The sequence below is a fragment of the Thunnus thynnus genome, chromosome 17 (genome assembly GCF_963924715.1).
Source record: "Thunnus thynnus chromosome 17, fThuThy2.1, whole genome shotgun sequence".
In the NCBI taxonomy this organism is placed as follows: Eukaryota; Metazoa; Chordata; class Actinopteri; order Scombriformes; family Scombridae; genus Thunnus; species Thunnus thynnus.
Genome location: NC_089533.1, coordinates 23,530,769 through 23,552,048, shown reverse-complemented (window position 1 = coordinate 23,552,048; position 21,280 = coordinate 23,530,769). Strand labels below are relative to the sequence as shown.

The 21,280-nt window shown below is 42.8% G+C and overlaps 2 protein-coding genes across 5 annotated transcripts in view; both read left to right on the top strand.

Annotated features, from left to right (window-relative positions):
- The window catches only part of LOC137201261 (myosin-9-like), a 31,952-nt gene extending 18,677 nt beyond the window's left edge, over positions 1-13,275 (top strand). For both annotated transcript variants that reach the window (XM_067616214.1, XM_067616213.1), the window contains 32 exons: positions 78-221; positions 341-436; positions 625-896; positions 1,002-1,175; positions 1,386-1,559; positions 1,730-1,844; positions 3,322-3,509; positions 3,614-3,735; positions 3,831-3,900; positions 4,007-4,167; positions 4,408-4,516; positions 4,656-4,787; positions 5,034-5,240; positions 5,408-5,545; positions 5,732-5,855; positions 5,975-6,146; positions 6,367-6,579; positions 6,732-6,876; positions 6,989-7,195; positions 7,355-7,459; positions 8,057-8,209; positions 8,459-8,707; positions 8,842-9,054; positions 9,145-9,357; positions 9,548-9,709; positions 9,820-9,948; positions 10,073-10,161; positions 10,284-10,407; positions 10,588-10,796; positions 11,058-11,166; positions 11,302-11,474; positions 11,617-13,275. In XM_067616214.1, coding sequence (XP_067472315.1) covers positions 78-221; positions 341-436; positions 625-896; positions 1,002-1,175; positions 1,386-1,559; positions 1,730-1,844; positions 3,322-3,509; positions 3,614-3,735; positions 3,831-3,900; positions 4,007-4,167; positions 4,408-4,516; positions 4,656-4,787; positions 5,034-5,240; positions 5,408-5,545; positions 5,732-5,855; positions 5,975-6,146; positions 6,367-6,579; positions 6,732-6,876; positions 6,989-7,195; positions 7,355-7,459; positions 8,057-8,209; positions 8,459-8,707; positions 8,842-9,054; positions 9,145-9,357; positions 9,548-9,709; positions 9,820-9,948; positions 10,073-10,161; positions 10,284-10,407; positions 10,588-10,796; positions 11,058-11,166; positions 11,302-11,474; positions 11,617-11,725 — 5,000 coding nt within the window. In that variant the 3' untranslated portion in view covers positions 11,726-13,275. The remainder of the gene's footprint in view (positions 1-77; positions 222-340; positions 437-624; positions 897-1,001; positions 1,176-1,385; positions 1,560-1,729; positions 1,845-3,321; positions 3,510-3,613; positions 3,736-3,830; positions 3,901-4,006; positions 4,168-4,407; positions 4,517-4,655; positions 4,788-5,033; positions 5,241-5,407; positions 5,546-5,731; positions 5,856-5,974; positions 6,147-6,366; positions 6,580-6,731; positions 6,877-6,988; positions 7,196-7,354; positions 7,460-8,056; positions 8,210-8,458; positions 8,708-8,841; positions 9,055-9,144; positions 9,358-9,547; positions 9,710-9,819; positions 9,949-10,072; positions 10,162-10,283; positions 10,408-10,587; positions 10,797-11,057; positions 11,167-11,301; positions 11,475-11,616) is intronic.
- Positions 13,276-13,454: 179 nt separating this feature from the next.
- On the top strand, positions 13,455-20,224 carry LOC137201262 (mitochondrial glycine transporter A-like). 3 transcript variants are annotated; one of them, XM_067616217.1, is made up of 8 exons: positions 13,455-13,547; positions 15,613-15,749; positions 16,806-16,930; positions 17,197-17,281; positions 17,425-17,604; positions 18,262-18,430; positions 18,642-18,802; positions 19,079-20,224. In XM_067616217.1, the coding sequence occupies exons 2-8, from the start codon at positions 15,735-15,737 to the stop codon at positions 19,199-19,201; spliced, it is 858 nt and encodes a 285-aa protein (XP_067472318.1). In that variant the 5' UTR covers positions 13,455-13,547; positions 15,613-15,734; the 3' UTR covers positions 19,202-20,224. The 3 variants fall into 3 exon arrangements, with proteins under 3 accessions (XP_067472318.1, XP_067472316.1, XP_067472317.1); XM_067616215.1 differs by lacking the exon at positions 13,455-13,547 and adding an exon at positions 14,354-14,762; XM_067616216.1 differs by lacking the exon at positions 13,455-13,547 and adding an exon at positions 14,825-15,490.
- Positions 20,225-21,280: the final 1,056 nt, after the last annotated feature.

Below are 21,280 nucleotides of genomic sequence, written 5' to 3'. Positions count from 1 at the left end.
CTGAAAAGTTACATTCCTGTAAAGATTTTTACCTGCCCTTTGGCTGTTTTCTCACTCCGACCATCATTCTCTTTCAGCTGACCTTCTCCTTGAAAATTACAACAACTACCGTTTCCTTTCCAACGGAAATGTCACAATTCCTGGACAACAGGACAAGGACCTGTTTACAGAGACCTTGGAGGCCATGAGGATCATGAGCATCCCAGAGGATGAGCAGATAGGTGAGGCAGAGAGCAAATTATTGTTTTCTCTTCTGTTCTCTAATTTGGACTTTGCCTGCGTTTACCTACATATTGTTAGTGCAACATAAAACAGTTACCATGTTTGTTCTCTTGTGCAGGCATGCTGAAGGTGGTGGCCTCTGTGCTGCAGCTTGGGAACATGAACTTCAAGAAGGAGCGCCACACAGACCAGGCCTCCATGCCTGACAACACGGGTAAGTCCGACCTTAACTCTCTATGGATCATGGGTCTGAAATAGCTGGCAGTGCTAGAACCTTACAGAATGTTAACAAGAAGTTGATGATCCTAAAGTTTCATTTTTCTTCTCTTTTTCCTCTTAACTCCCATCATCCCTGTTTTCCCCCTCTGCTCTCCTTTCTTCCCCCCGTTTTCTCTTCAACAGCTGCTCAGAAGGTGTGCCACCTCATGGGCATGAATGTCACAGACTTCACCAGGGCCATCCTGTCACCCAGGATCAAGGTGGGCAGAGACTATGTCCAGAAGGCCCAGACCCAGGAGCAAGCAGAGTTTGCTGTGGAGGCCCTGGCCAAGGCCACATATGAGAGGATGTTCCGCTGGCTGGTCATGAGGATCAACAAAGCCCTGGACAAGACCAAGAGACAGGGAGCCTCCTTCATCGGCATCCTAGATATCGCTGGCTTTGAGATCTTTGAGGTAAACAAGTGGTACACTCTAAATGACTTGCCTCCCTGTATGCATCCTACACTTGTGCTTTAGATCAACAGTGTTCCTAACCTTTTGTCTCATGTGTCCCTCCAGTTGAACTCCTTTGAGCAGCTGTGTATCAACTATACCAACGAGAAGTTGCAGCAGCTCTTCAACCACACCATGTTCATCCTGGAGCAGGAGGAGTACCAGAGGGAGGGCATCGAGTGGAGCTTCATTGACTTCGGCCTCGACCTGCAGCCCTGCATTGATCTTATTGAGAAACCTGTGAGTCCGCAAACTTTACTCCCCTGTCAAGCTTTCATTTCTTTATTTGACCAAGTATTAATTAATATTATGTATGCAAACATGTATTTTTCACAACTATTTGTATTTGACTTTAAGGTTTTTGTACATATTTGTTATTCCAATGTGTTCAGCACTTCAGAGTCTTTCTATTTCATGCATTAAGACCTGCCCTCTCCCTACTGTGTCCAGGCCAGCCCCCCTGGTATCCTCGCTCTGCTGGATGAGGAGTGCTGGTTCCCCAAGGCCACAGACAAGAGCTTTGTGGAGAAGGTGCTCCAGGAGCAGGGCACACACCCCAAGTTCTTTAAGCCCAAGAAACTGAAGGATGAGGCAGACTTCTGTATTATCCATTACGCCGGCAAGGTAAACATACGGAATTCATGACGCTGCATCGTCACGTACTGCCTTCTCATTAATGATTATTTACATACATTTTGACCTATTTTACAGTTGAACTTACAGTTTTCCAAAGATATGAGTCTAAAAAAGTCGTAAAGACATCTAGACAACAATTTCTGCCTGTTACTCCTCAGGTGGACTACAAAGCAGATGAGTGGCTGATGAAGAACATGGACCCCTTGAATGACAACGTTGCTACACTGCTCAACCAGTCCACTGACAAGTTTGTCTCTGAGCTGTGGAAGGACGGTGAGTTCAGGCAAATGAAAGTTTGTTGTGGTGACCCAAGAATCACTAGCCCCTTTTATACAGAGATCCTGCAAATTTGCCAAACAAAGCCGGCATAATGCTGCCCCTGTGTGTGATTTTTAGATAGCATGCAAGCGTTCCAGAATCAGAGGCGTGACATGTAACACAGCAGTGTCTGTGTTTAGTGTGTGTAATCCCGTCATGCCAGCTCTACCTTCTTACACAGACGTCAATCTGGCAATGTAACTACCCCCCCCCATTCTATGTTCATGCCTTTTTATACACAACAGCGAGGTAGAATAACGGCACAACATTCCCGCTTTGAACAGGCTGTGTAAAAGGAGCTACTGTTTCACTTGGGGTGGTGCTTAATATGGGAATAGTTTAACGTTGGTTTCCTGTTCCTGTTTTTACATTTCATAGTGCTTTCTTTCTCTTTTTATTGTCTGGTGTGTTGACCTTTGTTTTTACCTTTTTTCAAATCCCATCCATTTCTTCCTCTGTACGGCCCCATTTTGTCTGTCGTTCTTTTCCAAATTTCTTTTACTGGGTCTCAGAGGTTCAGAATTGTCAGAGAGCCTATTTTTATCAGCGTTTTCCTATTCTACACTCAGACTCAGGTGACAAGGTTTCTTTTTCATTTCTTGAGTCTTTCCCTTTTACTCCGCCTCTTTGTCACGTTTAAACATGCTTATTTCCACCTAAATCCTTTTTGCCGTTCGTGGTGCTTCCGTCCATTTCTCCTAAATGATCAAAGCTGTGTTTGGGTTTTAAGCTTCCTTTCAAAAGATGTCAGTAAAATTTTGTGAGCTGCTTTTGTGTGCAGTAACGTATCTTCTGGTGGACTTGAAGCTCTGTCATTGAACTCTCCTTTTCTCCCCTTGTGTAATAGTGTTGTTTGGGACTCCTGGTGTTGGTCATGGGTACTGCAGCGATGGGTATATACTGCATGGGCTTGGTTTGATTTGAATTTTTTTTTTTTTTTTTTTTTTTTTTTTTTTTGTCATCACAAAAATACATTCCCACTGCAACCCTCAAAGTTTGTCACCTTTCCGACACACACACACACACATTTAAGTGAACCACCACACATAATTTTCACTCAGAAATACAAACTGGCAGTGTTAACAGTTTAAGTCCACTCACAGCACTATTTTTTATTTTTTTCATTATAGTGTGACTGTCATCTCCCCACGCTTCACTGGCTTTTTGTGAATCCCCTCCGTCATCTCCTCCTCATTGGTTTCCCTCCGCATTCACTCAATGTTTGTGTGTTGTCTCACTAGTTCTGGTTTTTTGAACATTACTGCCTCTATTCTCTCCTGGTGTATGTTTACCAAGAGGAAGTGGAGAGACAGCGGTCATGCATTTGGTTTGAGTTTGCCTGGTTAAATATTCAAATCATTAAATGAAACCCACTGACTTCTTACAACAAGTCTCTCCTCTCTATATTTCTCTCTATTGTTCCCTCTTTCAGTGGACCGCATTGTGGGTCTGGATAAGGTGTCTGGCATGTCAGAGATGCCCGGTGCTTTTAAGACCCGCAAGGGCATGTTCCGCACAGTGGGTCAGCTGTACAAGGAGCAGCTGTCCAAGCTCATGGCCACTCTGAGGAACACAAACCCCAACTTTGTCCGCTGCATCATCCCCAACCACGAGAAAAAGGTATCAGAGAAATACTGGCATTCATGATACTGCTGAATTGAGTTGGTGCTGTATCTGTTTGCTGATCAGCAAATATTCCTCCCTTCTCTTTTCTCCTCCTCCAGGCTGGTAAACTGGACCCCCATCTGGTTCTGGACCAGCTGAGGTGTAATGGTGTGCTGGAGGGAATCCGTATCTGCAGACAGGGCTTCCCCAACCGCATCGTCTTCCAGGAGTTCAGACAGAGGTAACAGAACGATGAGCACATTGTTCCCATTGCTGCTTGCTGTCAGGCAGGTATGTGTTAGAAAATACAAAATCCTATCATCTTCCCCTCTCCAGATATGAAATCCTCACTCCCAATGCCATCCCCAAAGGCTTCATGGATGGAAAGCAGGCCTGCGTGCTCATGGTAAGGCTGTACAACATTCTGGCTAAGCTCCACAATATCAAGTCCTAGAAAAGCCAAATGCATCACTGTTCAGTGGGATTGATCAGCACGTTTCCTGTCCTGTCAGATCAAAAGCCTGGAGCTGGATCCCAACCTGTACCGGATTGGCCAGAGTAAAGTCTTCTTCAGAGCAGGAGTCCTGGCTCACCTGGAGGAGGAGAGGGACATGAAGATCACAGACATCATCATCAGTTTCCAGGCATGGTGCCGTGGCTACGTGGCCCGCAGGTAGGAAGAGACGAGCATTATTGCGATCCTGTTCAGTAGCTACTGACAAAATCATTTGGAGCATAATTTGAGTGACAACATTTTGACAACATTATCCTTCTACATCCAGCTGAGCAAATATAACAACATAATTAATTAATAATTATTGTGTATTGATAGATAATATATAATGAAAATTTGTTATAAACTGTGTCTGTTGTGAAACACGTATTAATCTTTTTATCTGATATTGCTCCATAGGGCTTTCGCCAAGAGACAGCAGCAGCTTACTGCCATGAAGGTGATCCAGAGGAACTGTGCTGCCTATCTTAAACTCAGGAACTGGCAGTGGTGGAGGCTCTTCACCAAGGTGAACCTCAGTCTTCTCCTCCTATAACATCTTCTCCAACATCTTTGCTACTGTATTTTTCACAAGCTTATCCCCTCTTTGCACATTCATCCCTTTTGTGTTTTCTAACCCCCCTCTTTTGTCACCATTGTGTCCTTAGGTGAAGCCCCTGCTGCAAGTCAGTAGGCAGGAGGAGGAGATGCAGGCCAAGGATGAGGAGCTGAGTAAGGTGAAGGAGAAACATCTGTATGCTGAGCGGCAGCTCCAGGAGATGGAGGAGAAACAGCAGCAGGTAAACTTTAAGAAACCACGTTCTTGGTTAATTTCGTTTTCTGTCCCATATCAGGAATTGATATGAAATGTAGAGTTTAGACTAAACACTGTACTCAATGATAGATGTTGAATGAAGATGCTTTTCTTGACTTAAACTAACTTATGCACAACATTAAAGTCATCTTTTTTGGCTTCTGACCTATGTTCTACATCTGAGTCAGGTATTCAACACCATACCATATTGATAATTTTGCTCTGCTTGCAGCTGAGTGCTGAGAAGATGGCCCTGCAGGAGCAGCTTCAGGCAGAAACAGAACTGTGTGCTGAGGCTGAAGAGATGAGAGCCCGTCTGGCTGCCAGGAAGCAGGAGCTGGAGGAGATCCTCCACGACCTGGAGGCCCGTGTGGAGGAGGAGGAAGAGCGTGCCTCTCATCTGACAGCAGAGAAAAAGAAGATGCAGCAAAACATTGGAGTAAGTAGGGAGAGTGAGAACGAAACACACATGAATCTTTCTATACACCCACTAATTAAGTAGACACTGTGAACAGTTCATAGGATAGTTACTGTTTGATTTGAGTAAGATTATCCTATCCATATTTGTCAGCCTTGCCAACCCTGCTGTCATTTTTCTGGAAATAGGACTTGGAGCAGCAGCTGGATGAGGAGGAGGCAGCCAGACAGAAGCTGCAGCTGGAGAAGGTCACCCTGGAAGCCAAGATGAAGAAGATTGAAGACGATGTCATGGTTCTAGATGACCAGAACAGCAAACTCAACAAGGTTAGAATGAAAAGAACGATAACTATGGTTTTCCAGCTTCTGGGCATTGTGACACGCTACACTTTTTTACAGACTTAGTGACTACTTCTGTGCTTGATTTGAATCTTCTTCAAATTTTCTGTGAAAATAACAAAAGTGTGTGTCACCTGTGGGGATACTTATCATTTACCATATTTGTGAATACAGGAGAAGAAGCTGTTGGAGGAGAGGATCTCTGAGTTCACAACCAACCTGGCTGAGGAGGAGGAGAAATCCAAGAGCCTGCAGAAACTCAAGACGAAACACGAGGCCATGATCACCGACCTGGAAGGTAGGATTACATAATGGGGACATGATGGCCACTATAGATCCCACTGGTTTTAACAGGAGAAGTTGTTACACAGATTTTAACGTTCTCATCTCATATTTGTTCTTTTTCTTTTCTGTCAGACCGACTGCGCAGGGAGGAGAAGGGGCGCCAGGAACTGGAGAAGAACCGGCGCAAGCTGGAGGGCGACTTCACTGAGATACACGACCAGATTGCTGAGCTGCAGGCCCAGATTGCTGAGCTCCGTGCCCAACTAGCCAAGAAGGAGGAAGAGCTCCAGGCTGCTCTGGCCAGGTCTGTATGGACTCTACAACTCATTGTTTTGTTGTAATTTGGAGGTTTAAACAGTTTAAGGGTATGTGTTTGAACTTGTTGTCCTATACTCAGTTATCAGTCAGTAGTGGTATTGTAGATTATTTTAATGAAATGGATAATGGATGGATGGTAGTTTGATGGCGATTCCCCCAGCTTCTGCTCCATTACTTATTTTTTTCTGACCTACTCCTCCCTGAAGGATTGAGGAGGAGGCAGCGCAGAAGAACCTGGCCCAGAAAAAGATCCGTGAGATGGAGGCTCAGCTGTCTGAACTCCAGGAGGATTTGGAGCTGGAGAGGCAGGCCCGCACCAAGGCAGAGAAACACCGCCGGGACCTTGGAGAGGAGCTTGAGGCCCTCAAGACTGAGCTGGAGGACACTCTGGATTCCACTGCTGCTCAGCAAGAACTCAGGTAGACATGTTTGTACAGGGATAACTCTGATAGCTGGAACTGTACAAACTTCTGCCCATCATGTTATGTGGCATTACTAATAAATCTGTTTCCCATTTGAGGCCATTTTACATCTTGACACAAGTAAATTAACCTCTCGTCTCCCTGCTCAGGAGCAAACGTGAGACAGAGGTGGCACATCTTAAAAAGACTCTGGACGAAGAAGCCAAAATCCACGAACAGCAGCTGGGTGAGATGAGACAGAAACACGGTCAGGCCTTCGACGAGCTGAATGAGCAGCTGGAGCAGGCTAAGAGGGTAATTTAAATCTTTTTTTTGTTTGTTTTTTTTGTTAGCCTTCTATTCGCCTTAATTTCTTTCTTTGTTTGACTTTTTTCCCCCTCATTTTTTTGCTTGTCCCTCCCTGCAGAACAAAGTGTCAATGGAGAAGGCCAAGCAGGCTCTGGAGTCTGAGAGGAACGAGCTCACCATTGAGCTGCAGTCGCTGATGCAGGGTAAAGGAGACTCAGAGCATCGCAGGAAGAAGGCTGAGGCCCAGGTCCAGGAGCTGCAGCTCAAACATTCAGAGAGTGAGCGCCAGAGGGTGGAGCTGGCTGAGAAACTCTCCAAAGTGCAGGTACTTTATGTGCTAACATTGCTAAATGATAAGTATAAGCCTTAACTGACTGATTATTCCACACATTGTAAATGTACAGGTCCATACAAACTGAAAACTTAGTAGATGATTAGTCTTTTCTATTCAGTGGTTCACTTGTTGGTCCTTTCTTGTCCACAGGCTGAATTGGATAATGTCAGTGGTGTCCTGAGTGAGGTGGAGGGCAAGTCCATCAAGGCAGCCAAAGACTGCTCTGCTGTGGAGTCCCAGCTGCAGGATGTTCAGGTACGCTGCCACAGAGCAAACACATACATACTTCATACTTTATACCCTCCTATATGTTCAGAAATGACACTGCTGTGGTCTAAAACTAAATAAAACTTTCCCTCCCTTCAGGAGAGGGAAAAGAGACACACAGACCATATCCATTTGACTTGAGATATTAATGATTAAACCCTCGCCCGCAGCTCTTTATCTAACATTTATTGTTATATTGTAGGTTACAGCCCTTTTCTTTTAGTGCACTTAAATCTCATCTAATTTGAGTTTTGCTGAATTATTAGGTTTAATCTTTAAAAAATTTATATGGCCAATTGTTGTGAAATGAGAGGCAGAACAGAGGGATTCATTCACTTTAAATTATCATTCAAATCAGTGTTGCAAAAATATCTCATTCTAGTTGTTACATGGTCTTATTCATGGAATAACACACATTGTTGTTTCATAAGATGTAAAAGATTCATCAAGTGTCAGATGAACAGTAAAGGAAAAGTACTTTAAATTTTTAATGTTAAAAAATGTTATTCTGTTGCAAACATCTTGTTACTTGATCAAATGGTCTGCTTCTAATAACTCAGCTTTACATGTCTTTGTTTACAACAGGAACTACTCCAGGAAGAGACACGCCAGAAACTGTCTCTGGGCACACGTCTGCGCCAGCTGGAGGACGAACAGAATAACTTGAAAGAACAGCTGGAGGAAGAAGAAGAATCCAAGAGGAATGTAGAGAAGCAGCTTCAAACAGTGCAGGCTCAGGTACGGAGAAACACAGATCTCCTGCTGATAACTTAGATGTTCAGACCAATAGGTTAGACTTCAACTAGCTGCAAGTAAAGATGAATTATTGTTCGATCAATCAATACGTTTATAGAATGTCACAACTAATAGAAAAAAAGCATTTGGAGGTGCAGCTAACAGCAAAAGTTATGTTAAATGACTTTTTTTGATTAGCTCTTTATTAAAATTGGCAACAACTTTTGAGTGACATCACCTCTCTCGATACAGCTCGCAGATATGAAGAAGAAGCTAGAGCAGGATGCAGGTTGTCTGGAGACTGCTGAAGAAGGAAAGAAGAGGTTTCAGAGGGACCTAGAGTCAACCAGCCAGCGCCTGGAGGAGAAATGTGCAGCCTACGAGAAGTTGGACAAAACCAAGACACGTCTCCAGCAGGAGTTGGATGACCTGCTCGTAGACCAGGACCACCTCCGACAGATTGTCTCCAACCTGGAGAAGAAGCAGAAGAAGTTTGACCAGGTGAGGACACACTTTTAAGTTTTTATAGACTTTAAAAATTATGATTAAGATTTGAGGGAGCTCCAGTCATGTCTGTCGTCATTCTTTGCTCCACAAACCATTTATTTAAACATTGTCGTCCTGGCTCTCTCCAGATGCTGGCAGAGGAGAAGAACATCTCTGCACGCTATGCAGAGGAGCGTGACCGAGCTGAAGCTGAGGCTCGTGAGAAGGAGACCAGGGCACTGGCTTTAACCCGTGAGCTGGAATCCCTGATGGACATGAAGGATGAACTGGACCGCAACAACAAACTGCTGCGGGCTGAAATGGAGGACCTGGTTTCCTCTAAGGATGATGTTGGAAAGAACGTAAGTCAACACAGTTCATTCCAGAGGTGTTTGTGCACTTAAAATCATGTCTTTGTCCTCCTGTCATTACAAATCTTCCTCGTCCCACAGGTGCACGAGCTTGAGAAGGCTAAACGTGCAATGGAGCAGCAGCTGGAAGAGATGAAGACTCAGCTGGAGGAGCTGGAGGATGAGCTGCAGGCCACAGAGGACGCCAAGCTGCGTCTGGAGGTCAACATGCAGGCAATGAAGGCTCAGTATGAGAGAGACCTGGCAGGACGAGATGAGATGGGCGAGGAGAAGAAGAGGGCTCTGGTCAAACAGGTACTGTCATCGACTAGAATATCGCTGTAGACTAAAATGCCATTTAGCCACTGGGTAATTGACTAATTTGAAATCAGTGATACTTCTAAATGAAATTCTTTGAATGACTGTCTAAAAATTTTAACCCTGCTAAGAGGTTGTAAGCATACAGGCTCAGTTGCTTGGCTGAAATTAAGTGTGCGCCCTTCAGGTCCGGGAGATGGAGATGGAGCTGGAGGATGAGAGGAAGCAGCGTTCTGCAGCTGTGGCAGCACGCAAGAAGCTGGAGCTCGACCTGAAGGAGCTGGAGGCGGGCATTGACATGGCCAACAAGAACCGTGACGAAGCCCTCAAACAGCTGAAGAAACTCCAGGTGCGTATTTGTTGAAATAAACAAAAATGTTCATCTGAGTGTTTGACCAGCAAGCATATAGTTTGTTCCCAGTTTCTGAATCCGTTTCGCACTTTTTTTTTTCTTCTCAGGCCCAGATGAAGGACCTTGTTAGGGAGCTGGAGGACACTCGCATCTCTAGAGAGGAGATTCTGGCCCAGAGCAAGGAGACTGAGAAGAAGTTGAAGGGCATGGAGGCTGATATGCTCCAGATGCAGGAGGTCGGCATGCACACCTCTTCAACTTTCTATTCTATTACCCCGCCTCTGTTGCAGCAAACCTTGTCTTTTAACCACTTACTTGCTGTAACTCTGAACTCATTCAAGCTCATTCATCCCTGTGCAGGAGCTGGCAGCTGCAGAGCGAGTAAAGAGACAGGCCCAGCAGGAGAGAGACGAACTGCAGGATGAGATCAATAACCAGGCCACCAAGAAGTAAGATGACTGTCAATCTCCAGCGCTGTCAGTCGTTCACATCACCTGTTATTGACCCACTTTTTTTCTGTAACCCTATTTCATCTCTCCTCTCCCTCTCCCCTTTCCACATTTAATTTCAGTGCTCAGATTGCAGAGGAGAGGAGACGGCTGGAGGCTCGTATTGCTCAGCTGGAGGAAGAGCTGGAGGAAGAGCAATGCAACACTGAGCTGGTCAACGACAGGCTGAAGAAAGCAATGCTGCAGGTCTGTAGACTCACAACTGTGGGAAGGCAGCTTTTAAAAACCTCAAATTAGAGTTGAGCATGGAGCAGTTATCGAACTCTTAGAGTTGTTGAACCATTTTTAAGTTAGTAAATGCTGACTCAACATATCAATCGAGAAGTGTTGAGCACAAACTGAAGAGTCCCTGTCCCGCTTTTTTAGACTGACCAGATGAACGTGGAGCTGACTGCAGAGCGCAGTGCCTCTCAGCGCCTTGAAGGGGCTCGTTCCCAGCTGGAGCGTCAGAACAAGGAGCTGAAACTGAAGCTGCAGGAGCTGGAGGGAACAGTCAAGTCCAAGTACAAGGCCAATATGGCCGCCCTGGAGGCAAAGATTGCTCAGCTGGAGGAACAGCTGGACATCGAGACCAGGTGAAAACCTTAGCCATAGAAATCAGAGCTAACCGAATAAAGCAATTTCATGAATTGTTTCACGAGTGCTTAGAAAAGTATGATAGGTATTTGAGCTCTATAATATTCTTCAAGTAAGACCTAACTAAACTTTGTTAGCTCGACAAAGATTCACTGCCAAGCTCAAACTCTCATGGTGCAGATGTTCGGGTTATACTATCTTACAGTATGTGATACTGGAGAACATCTTTAGTCTGACCAATGTTGTGCTCTTGATTTTAGGGAGAGGCAGGGTGCCACCAAGCTCGTGAGACGCACAGAGAAGAAACTGAAAGAAGTCATCCTGCAGGTGGACGACGAGAGACGCAACACAGAGCAGTACAAAGACCAGGTTAGTTTTCCATCACCATTGTCTATCTGTATATCTGTTTTATTGAGGTCAGTGTTGCATACTTACATCTAGGAGAGAGAATATCGGTACCTTTTTGCACATCTAACTTTATCTGTGCTCGTTTGTGTTTTCTAGGTGGACAAATTAAACTCTCGTATGAAGCAGCTGAAGCGTCAGCTGGAGGAGGCTGAGGAAGAGGCTCAGAGGGCCAACGCCAACCGAAGGAAACTGCAGAGGGAGCTGGAAGACGCCACAGAGTCGGCAGACGCCATGAACCGTGAAGTCAGCAGCCTCAAGAGCAAGCTCAGGTGGGCAAAGATATCATAGTTTTTCTGCAGCTCTACAGATCTGTTATTTAACCTGTTTGAATTTAGCAATTCTAAGCAAGAATAAGTGCAAGATGGTATTCTTTAAAGTGCCAACAAATCATTTTTTTTCTTTCTTTTTTAGGCGTGGCGATCTTCCCTTCACCATGCGCCGCATTGTCCCCCGCACTGGCGTTGAAAGTGACGAGGAGGGGGAGCCCAAGAGCGAGACCCCCGAGCCCAAACCTGAATGAACAGCCACAGTGCCACCTGACTCCTTAGACAATTGAACTGCATCATAAATAGACCGACCCAAACACACACATGACCACACATTACTGTACCTACTGAACAGAGAAACATAAACAAAAGAATGTTGTCGAAGCTAGAGACGGAGACCAAGTATAGTCCTGTGACAGTCTGATCTCTTTAACACTGACAATCTATGCATTCTTAAAACACTTTGACATAAAACAAGTAAACTCGGACAATCACCATGCTGACAAATACACACATTACCTTTGGGCCAAAACTTTCTTTTGCTTCATTTTTCAGTCTCTGGGAAAAAGAAAAAAGAAAATATTTTTATAAGGAAACATTCCAGTTGTAATAGTCCTGGTGTAGGATCTATTTTTCTAATTGAAGAACGAGAAAAAGAAAGAAGTATACATAAATGAAGACAGATTACTGGAAGGGGACCAAAGTAATTCTCATCTATAGAATTGTATTTTATGCAGAAGTTTTTATAATGGTTAAAAATGGAAGTACTACCTTTTTATTACAGCTCTTGCTCGCGCTCTCGCCTTTATAATGAAGGTTTATATGCTGAAATGTATCCAACGATTTAGCTGCAGTTAGTACTCGACACGTGACTACGCTTTTGGGCTTAATAATTTGATATACGCACGTTTCATGTGGAACTTTGGAGGCAGATTTCAAGTAAAACAATTGGAGAGTCAATGAAGTATACTGAAGGCATTTGATTGTGACTGTGCGGAAATTTCTTAATTTTGCACTGAGGAAAAAAAAAACAAAAAACACTTTAGCCTAAACATTATAAACCACTGCATTTGTGTGTTTCATTGAAACATTGATGGAGAAGCCCAGAAGTTTTTGAAAGCCTTCGCACATGTTCATGTACTTAGTGCACTGAATGCCAACACACACTAAGGCCTTAAATGCAGCGCTGAATTCTACTGAGCAGGGCTGATGGCTTTCTTTTTTCTGGACATCATTGATTTTTATGTTTATCACTATCAGTGTTTTTGGTCATGTTCAGGGTAAAGTTTAAACGGGGTGGTGGGGTAGTTTATTACTCGCAGCACACACTGTATTCTCAGGGCACAGCTTGTGGAGGGAGAGAGAGCTGAGGCTGCAAAACAAAGGTGGACTGCACGGATCTGGGGACGTATTTCATCACTGTAACCTACGTACGCTATGTTCTGACTGGCGGATAGGGCTCAATATAGACTTGGATAGTTTAATTGAGAAGATGTACCAGATGATCAGCTCTTTTTATGTCACGATGATGTAAACCCCTCACAGGCTGTGCTCAGGGGCGGCTTTGGGCTCACACTGCTGGGAAGTGAGAGAAACATGTTGTTACTAAAGAATAACAGCTCACAATTAAAAGGATCATTCTCTTTCGCACTTAAAAAGAACGGAAATTTGAAAAAAAAAGCAAGAGAAACTGCATCTCCTCAATTATTTTGTAATGTTTGTCTCTGTACCTCTGGAATGGAAACAATGTTGTGACAATGTTGGTCTTTGGTATTGCAAATTAAAGAAGCTTTCTAAACTGCTACATGTTTCCCACCTGTGTCTTTATAATAATTTCATACTGATGTCTGTTTGCTGGGTTTTTTAAAGTCCGGAGAGCAGGGGTTAAGAGTTCTAAAAGTCCAAAACTCGACTCCTCCTGAGGACAAAGTTGTTTTTTATTGAAATGATGCATGATCACCAGCAGAGGGCAGTCAGGACTTTTTCACTCCAAAGAGACAAACGGAGCATAGCAAGTCAGAACCGGTTTCACCCACTGACTGTATGGAGTAAAATATAGTAAACAAGAAAATTTGGGTGAGAATGCTGTTTTTCTAAGTATTTTGTATTTTTTATGTTACTGTTATTTTGCAGCTTTTAGTTGAACACTTCTAGTCAAGAAATGACAGACTAATTGAAACAAAAAGATTTAAGTATTAGAATTTGTGTTAGAACTACGTTTGTGATCCAAATATACATATACATGCTGCTGGTATAGTTTAATGTAGTATATTAGAAATAGTTTTCAGTGGTTTTTACTAAGTAGCTTTACCTCAAGTGTTTGAACTGGCGACCAGGCGACGGTTTCGAGGAAGTTTGAGATATTTTCATGTTTTGTCAGAGGAAAAAACATTTTAAATTCCTCTTATACACTGAGTGTATCCACACTTTCTGGGTGCAGTTTTGTATTTCACTAAATACAAATGTCTTCTGTCTACAAGGTGTATTTTGAGATGATGTTGACTAATTTCTGGGTCAGTATGTGCTTATTTCCCCAGTTAAGAGATCAATCAAGTGTAAAAGCCTTGTAGTGCTCTTTCATCAAGAACGTTACGGTCAGCTGGAGAACCAATCAGAAGGCAGCAGCTGCAGGGTGGGCGCGACTTCCTCGTAGTTACGTCCGCCTCGTCGTTAAACAGGAACCGGCCGTCAATTTTATTTCCTAGGATGGCGAAGTCATGACCCGCCCTGCTCTGCCTCTGATTGGCTAATACCCGTTGGGTGGGTTGGTTTTACAGCTCTTGGTTCACAGCCGTAAGATTTAGGTATGAGGACTGAGATTGGTTAAGATTAGGGCAAGACTCTCAGGGGCCAATCAGAGGCAGAGCAGGGCGGGGAATGACCTCGCCTTCCTAGGAAAAAAATATCTCGAACCGGCCGGTTTAACATGTCAGCGAGACAGCACGTTATCGCCCTTTATGTTATAACGCAGACCTCTTATGTCTAGGACCCTGTAGGGTCCAAGTTTGTCTGTTCAGTAGTTATTCCAGTCGGTCTGAGGGATTTACGCAGAGATTTAACCTCCTCGGTGGCGGAAAGGAAAACTTCACTGCGACAAAATATCAAGGTGGCCTGTTAGATGAAGAAGACACGCCGAAGCCGCGGAAATAATCATGTTTGCGTTTATTGAACCTTATTAACCAGTGTTGTGATTAATTATGCAATTAGCGTAGCGATGTATTCAGACTTATAGTATTCGTCTCTGCAACAGTCTCCTCATACTGCAGACATTTCGAGGAGAGGCTACTGAGGGTAAGCAACAGAAGAACAGACCTGCTGTAATTATGTAATTTGTGTTTTTAATATTTAATGATTATGGCACCACACCTAGGTACCACACAGTGACCTTTCAGCAGCCCCATAACCACACATATCGTCCATAAACTTACAGTATTGTGATAAGAAAGCAAATACAGAACACCTGAGCTTTGGTTCTGTCTTTTTATACGGTTGACCTGTATCCAATTAATGTATTATCAAATAATATTGGGGTTATTAGGTTGTTAAGATGATGGACTTAGTCTGTTGGTCTCTCCACACCTTTCATTTCCTTATGCACCTATTTGGCAGAGTGTTTAAATGATCTGGAGCCTTATAAAATAACACTAAGACTGCTTGTGTTCTGTTTAAACCCACAAGCATCCATTTGGAGATAAATTACAATAAACAAAAACATCACTCACTCACTCAACCAAGTGAAATAGAAAATAACACACACATTGCATTAGTACATAATGTGTTCAAACTCAGTCTCACGTGTAAAACAGGCAGCAGGGTGATATGCACCAGATCCATGCTCATCCTAATATGTCGCGCAGTGATCTTTGGTTAGTTAATGAGTAGCTGTGTGTTGTGTCAGGTGGTTGCAAATAGGAAACACAGCGTCTGTCAGGTGATGTGTGTATTTAGTCTGCTCTGTGTGAGTGAGCAGCAGCAGCTTGGTGCAGACAGTGCGACTGTACACATGCTCCAGCATCTCTGTAGGTCAACACTGTGGCTTTCAGCATCAGCATTGAAAAAATAATTAAGCTGTGTGGTTTAATCATCTAACCCCATTACTGAAAAACACAGTCTGTAACTTCTTTCTTTCTCTTCTTGGCAGGAGTGATTTGCAGACGTTGCAGAGTGGACAGAAGCTCAGTGAAGACTGACGAGGGGAAGAGAAACAGAACGTTTTGTGTGCTGAAAAAAATTTGTTATATCTTCTCATCATCCTGAAGGACTATGGAACTGTCACTGGTAAGTTTTAAAGCTGGAACAGTTGTGCACAGTTCCTGAGACTGTTGTGCAATTAAAATACTCATTCATGTACTTGATATTATGGTGCAACTGCAACCTTTTCCTTTCAAGTCATTAGTCATTAGTGATGTTTTTTTTTTTTTCTTTTTGGGGGGAGTTTGAGCAGAAGGGACATTCTTGTCGTTGCTCCTTTTGTTACTAACTGGAGGTCAGGGCATCCTGTCTGACTCCGTAAAAAACTTTCTACTAACTGATAACATCATTCTGACATACTGATAACGTTCAGCCTCCTTTCCCTGTTGGGACACACGGGGAGTCCGAAGGTGTTAGCAGGGCTGCAGATTCAAATCAAAATGAGGGAGAGCAGGTGAAAGGCTGCTGGATTATTAAGTTCACTGTGGCAAAGTACTACTGTGTTTTTACATTCAATTCAATTTTATTTATATATTATTATTTATTATTATTATTTATATTTATCACTTAATGCCTTTCTGGGGAAATACAAAACGGTCTTAATTATTTAGAATTAAAGACACAACATTAGAATAAAAATGTACTTATTTGCTTATCTCATTCAGATTGAATAGTGTTGTGTAATGTCTTGGTGTCTAATCAGTAGCTGTGTGGTCTTGATTTGCAAGACCTGAAGAACAGAATCATGATAATGCTGCATGTGTGGTGTAAAAATACTACTGTGTATGTATGAACTGTACACACTATCTCTGTATGACTCAAGGCGTTTAATACAGATAATCAAGGAGATAGAGCGGAGAAAATATCTCAGTAAAGAGAAAAGCAGAGAGCAAGCATTATCACTTGTGTTTTCTCTGTGCTTTTTGCTTCCAGAGTATCAGCCTTAGAATGTGTTTAATCAGGTTCACTATGTTCCTTTTTCTGATTTGAAATTAAAATGATCTTTCCACCTCCTCCTCTCTGCATCCCCTCTTCCTTACCCCTCTTTTCACCTCTTGTCTTGCTTTCACTGTTTCCTCCCTCTCTCTTTCTCTTCTCGCACTTCTTCAACTCCATACCTCTCTCCTTGTTTCTCCCCCTCAGGCTCACCCAGCTATCAAAGCCTTCATGTGTGGCTCCTTCAGTGGAACTTGCTCCACGCTGCTTTTCCAGCCTCTTGACCTCGTCAAGACCCGTCTGCAGACGCTGCAGAACGGCATGCAGCCTGGGTGAGTGTGCACTCTAAACACACACAGTTATCAGTATCACTAGCATGCATTATCATCATTAAGTAGCTAACCATCAGTTTGTGTAACTGCATCGCCTGTTTTCTTGCCTTATGACCTCTAAATATTGCTTTATTGACTGAGTGAACATAATAGAGAGTTTGACCGTGCCTTACATCACACACGCAGCACATACTAGAACAGTATTGATTATTTAGCGGTGATTATCTTTCTGTCAGTATATCTGAATATTCCTCTCGTTCTTTCAGTTCGGGCAGAGTGGGGATGGTGACGGTGCTCCTGAACGTGGTGCGGACAGAGAAGCTGCTGGGACTGTGGAAAGGAGTTTCACCGGTTAGAAAGTCATACTACTTCCTCTCACTTCTGTCTTATTGAAAGTCTCCTCTGTGTATGAAATCTTCACAAGCTTCTGTTTTTTTCATATCTGAGCCAGAATGCACGTGTGACTCTGTTCTCTCATCCGTCTGCTCCTCCAGTCTTTTGCACGGACCATCCCAGGTGTGGGGCTCTACTTCAGCACCTACTTCTCTCTAAAGCAGCACTTCTTCCAGGAGAAGAGCCCGGGGGCCATGGAGGCTGTGCTGCTGGGAGGCGGGGCCAGGACGGTGGCAGGGATCTTCATGCTGCCGGTCACTGTCATCAAGACTCGCTTTGAAGTAAGCTGCTTGTGTGTGTGTGTGTGTGTGTGGAGGAGGTGTTGGCTGTGGTATCCCGTTTGAAGCATGATAAGAAGAGCAAATGGGAAATAGATCAAAATTCCCTGAATGGGTCCTCTAATCAAACGTTTGCCCCCAAAACTGTGACGTAAACTAATTGGCCACAGCTGTTGGTCATACAGGCACTGTGGTCTTCCAGTGGATGGGTCTGCTGTGGGAGGGATTAGGATCAGAAAATAATAAGGGTGCAAGGCAAAAAACAGACCACAGAGCTGCAGAGTGAAATTATATGCAGGTCATAGATACAAAGATATTTATTAGAAACCTTGTAGATACTTAAAAGCTTAACAGCAGTATGTGTGTGAAGAAGTTTAAAGGTAATACAGTCTTTAATGATCCCATTAATATCCATGAGTTGAGCTGAAATGTAGGGGCATGCAGTATGATGAGTGCCTATGAAAGAGACGATAGTAAAATGTTTCCACTGTGTGATTGAGTTTAAACCAGACAAACCTCAAAATGCCAGAAGTCACATTTTTATTGGCCTTATATCCAGAAGAGTGTAGTTTGAGTTGCACAGTGTTTTTTTTCTACATTTGGACAACTGTATTATGTGAGTATGTAACTAAACAAAGTGTTTTTGTCATTGTGCTTCAGTGTGGCAGGTATAGTTATGGGAGTGTGACCGGGGCTCTGCGCAGTGTGTGTCAGACTGAGGGTCCTGCAGCTCTGTTCTCAGGCTTGATGGCCACACTCCTCAGAGACGTTCCTTTCTCTGGTATCTACGTCATGTTCTACAGCCAGACCAAGGCCTCGTTGCCAAAGGGTAAGTACAGAGGAGTCATTCAGTAATGACCAGCAGCATGTAATTATTTCAAATCATCATAGCTGAAGCTGTTCTTTTTTAGATTATATATTTTTTTTGTACATGAGTTGATGCACAAGGCGCTTGGAAAACTCAAATTCAAACATGAGCTAAACAGATGCATTGTTTTTGATGTTTAAATTCAAATTATACTGTGTCTTTTCCTTTTCAGAGATTAGCATGTCTGCTTATGCTCCCCTGGCTAACTTCAGCTGTGGGGTCCTGGCTGGTGTGTTGGCCTCTCTGATCACTCAGCCTGCTGATGTGGTCAAAACACACGTCCAAGTCAATCCTCAGCTGAGGACAGCAGAGGCTATCAGATACGTCTATATGGTAAGTCCTCATCTTTCGCTCAGTTTGTCAGGTCAGATGGTAGCAACGGCAAATGTTTTATACTTTGATGAGGAGATGTTAGATTTTAGGATGTTTGACCAACATCATGAATTCAGTTAAGATATTTCCAACATGGCAAAACATGGAAAACCACCTTAAACACATCGTGAACAGAAATAAGATTTAACAGCACAGTTAATGGCTGCATGATACTATTAATAACAGTAATGATCTGACGTCTGTCCTTGTTCTTCCATCCCGTCCTCTCTCTCTCAGGAACATGGACTCCAGGGGTTCTTCAGAGGGGCAGTTCCACGGTCGCTTAGGAGGACCATGATGGCCGCCATGGCGTGGACAGTGTATGAGCAGATGATGGCACATATGGGACTGAAGTCCTGAAGAGGAAAGTTGTTGAGAAGCTTGTGAAAGAAAGAAGACATGTAGTCAAGTCACTGAATGACGAGAGGAGTGAGTGAACAAGGAGAAAATGCTCCAGTGGAGTTGCTCAAAAACCTTTGATGACTTATAATATTTCTTGGAAACAAGTGATGCAGACTGATGAGCAAAGAAACTTTCCACTTGTTATCTAAATGACTGACATGACATTACAAGACAGATATGTGGAGAGTTGGCTCTATGAAGTGTTTTACTGGGCTCAAGTTTGGAAATAAGATTTCTGCCCCAAATTTTGTTTGCTGTTGTCCGCACTACGTGACCTCGGGAAAAGTATTTCAAAATAACACAGCGATGCTGTGATGTTCTGTTTGCACTACAAGTTGTACATAATTTCTGCTCCCTAATGAGTATGTGGACTCAGACATTAAATGAGATTTTGCACGTTTTAGAAATGCTTCAGTGGGAATTCCTGCATCTGTTTTTCAAAGTTGTGGAACGCATCCATGTGATCTCAGAAAGACTGCACTGACACATTATTACTCAAGACAGTGTCCCAGATAAAGCTCAGACTTCTGTAATGCACTTTAACCTCAGCAGCGCTGTCTTGGCTCTTGGCATAGTTTAAAACCTGAGTCTCTTAAAGGTGTTAATGTCTACGTGCCTTTTTAATGTTGTTAAAATGTGATGTTTTATGTAAAATAAAGTAATATGCCCTTGTATTAATTTTACTCTCTGATTAATCTGCCTTAAAATTGAATATTGTTTTGTTTTGATGTTTGTTTGTATTTTAATAAAAATACATTTACCATTATTAACGTATTTATGTTTTAATGATGTTTTCTTACAGATTTTAATAAAATAAAACAATGTATCTACAGTATGTGGAACATGAATCTCACTGCTTTCCTTCTTGACTGTAAATGATTCAACAGAAGAAAGTGACAGCTTCACATTAACCCCTGACCTCTGAAAGGCTGTCGTGCGTTTAAGTCACGACTCAGCGTTCCATCTGTGTCCTACTTTGTGCAGAACCAAAAATAATCTGGATCATGTCATTTGGATCTGTTTTCTAATCTTTATTTATTAAATTAAGAGGACTGATACCAGAATGGATAACCTCTCCCTCAACAAAATAAACATTTCATCTTAAAAACTCAAGTTTAAGTTCCTCTTGATGAACTGTACTTTGTTCCTTTTCTCATATTAAATAAATACGATATTAAACGATGGCTGACTGGATGATTCAGCTGTGGTGTAAAACTTTGAAGAGATTAGAAAGCCATGTTGCTCAGCATATTGCAGCAGACTGAGAGCACATGAAGGCCAGAGACTTATCACAGTGCTGTGACACAGAGATAAGCAGGAGAGGGGGAGTGGTGGCATAACATCAAATAGGAAATAAGGACAAGGAGAGTAGCATGGTGAGAAATTAAGCCAATTTGGGTGGTCTTCACTGAAATAAGTGACTTGGTTATTCATTAAACACCAGATACTTCGGTCTGTTAAAAATGAATATCTCTGTTATGTTAGGTATTAAATGGCACAGGCCTCAGTGGCTTACACACATGAATTAGGATGTCTTTTAAACTTCATATGACACCAACCGAACTAGTAGTTTCTCTCATCAAGCAGTAATAGTAGTTTGTGTCAGAATTATGGAATTTAGTGTGAAAATTACAAAATTACAAGCTGTCCATGCATTTATTGGTAGTGAACAATTCATACATGAATTATGAGGTAGTTTCCTAACTGACCAAAGCAACACACTTTGAATATGTTGACAACCCAGATTGCTTTTTCCATTTATTGTTGTTTCCCCTTGCTTTTCCCAGAACACAACTACAGAACATGCTGCTTGGGTGTCACACAGCACCCCACTCCTTCTGTAGCCTTATTTGTATGTCCTATCATCTCTAAAGTCCTTGACATTCATCCAAAGTTTTATATAATCAGTACCAATTAAAATCTGCCAGAGTGTCTGGTCAGTATCCCTCCACAATGGCCTTTAGGGTCATTTATGCCAACAGAGTCCTTACATGCTTAGCAACATGTATTCTTAATTTTTATTAAACAGATTTATTC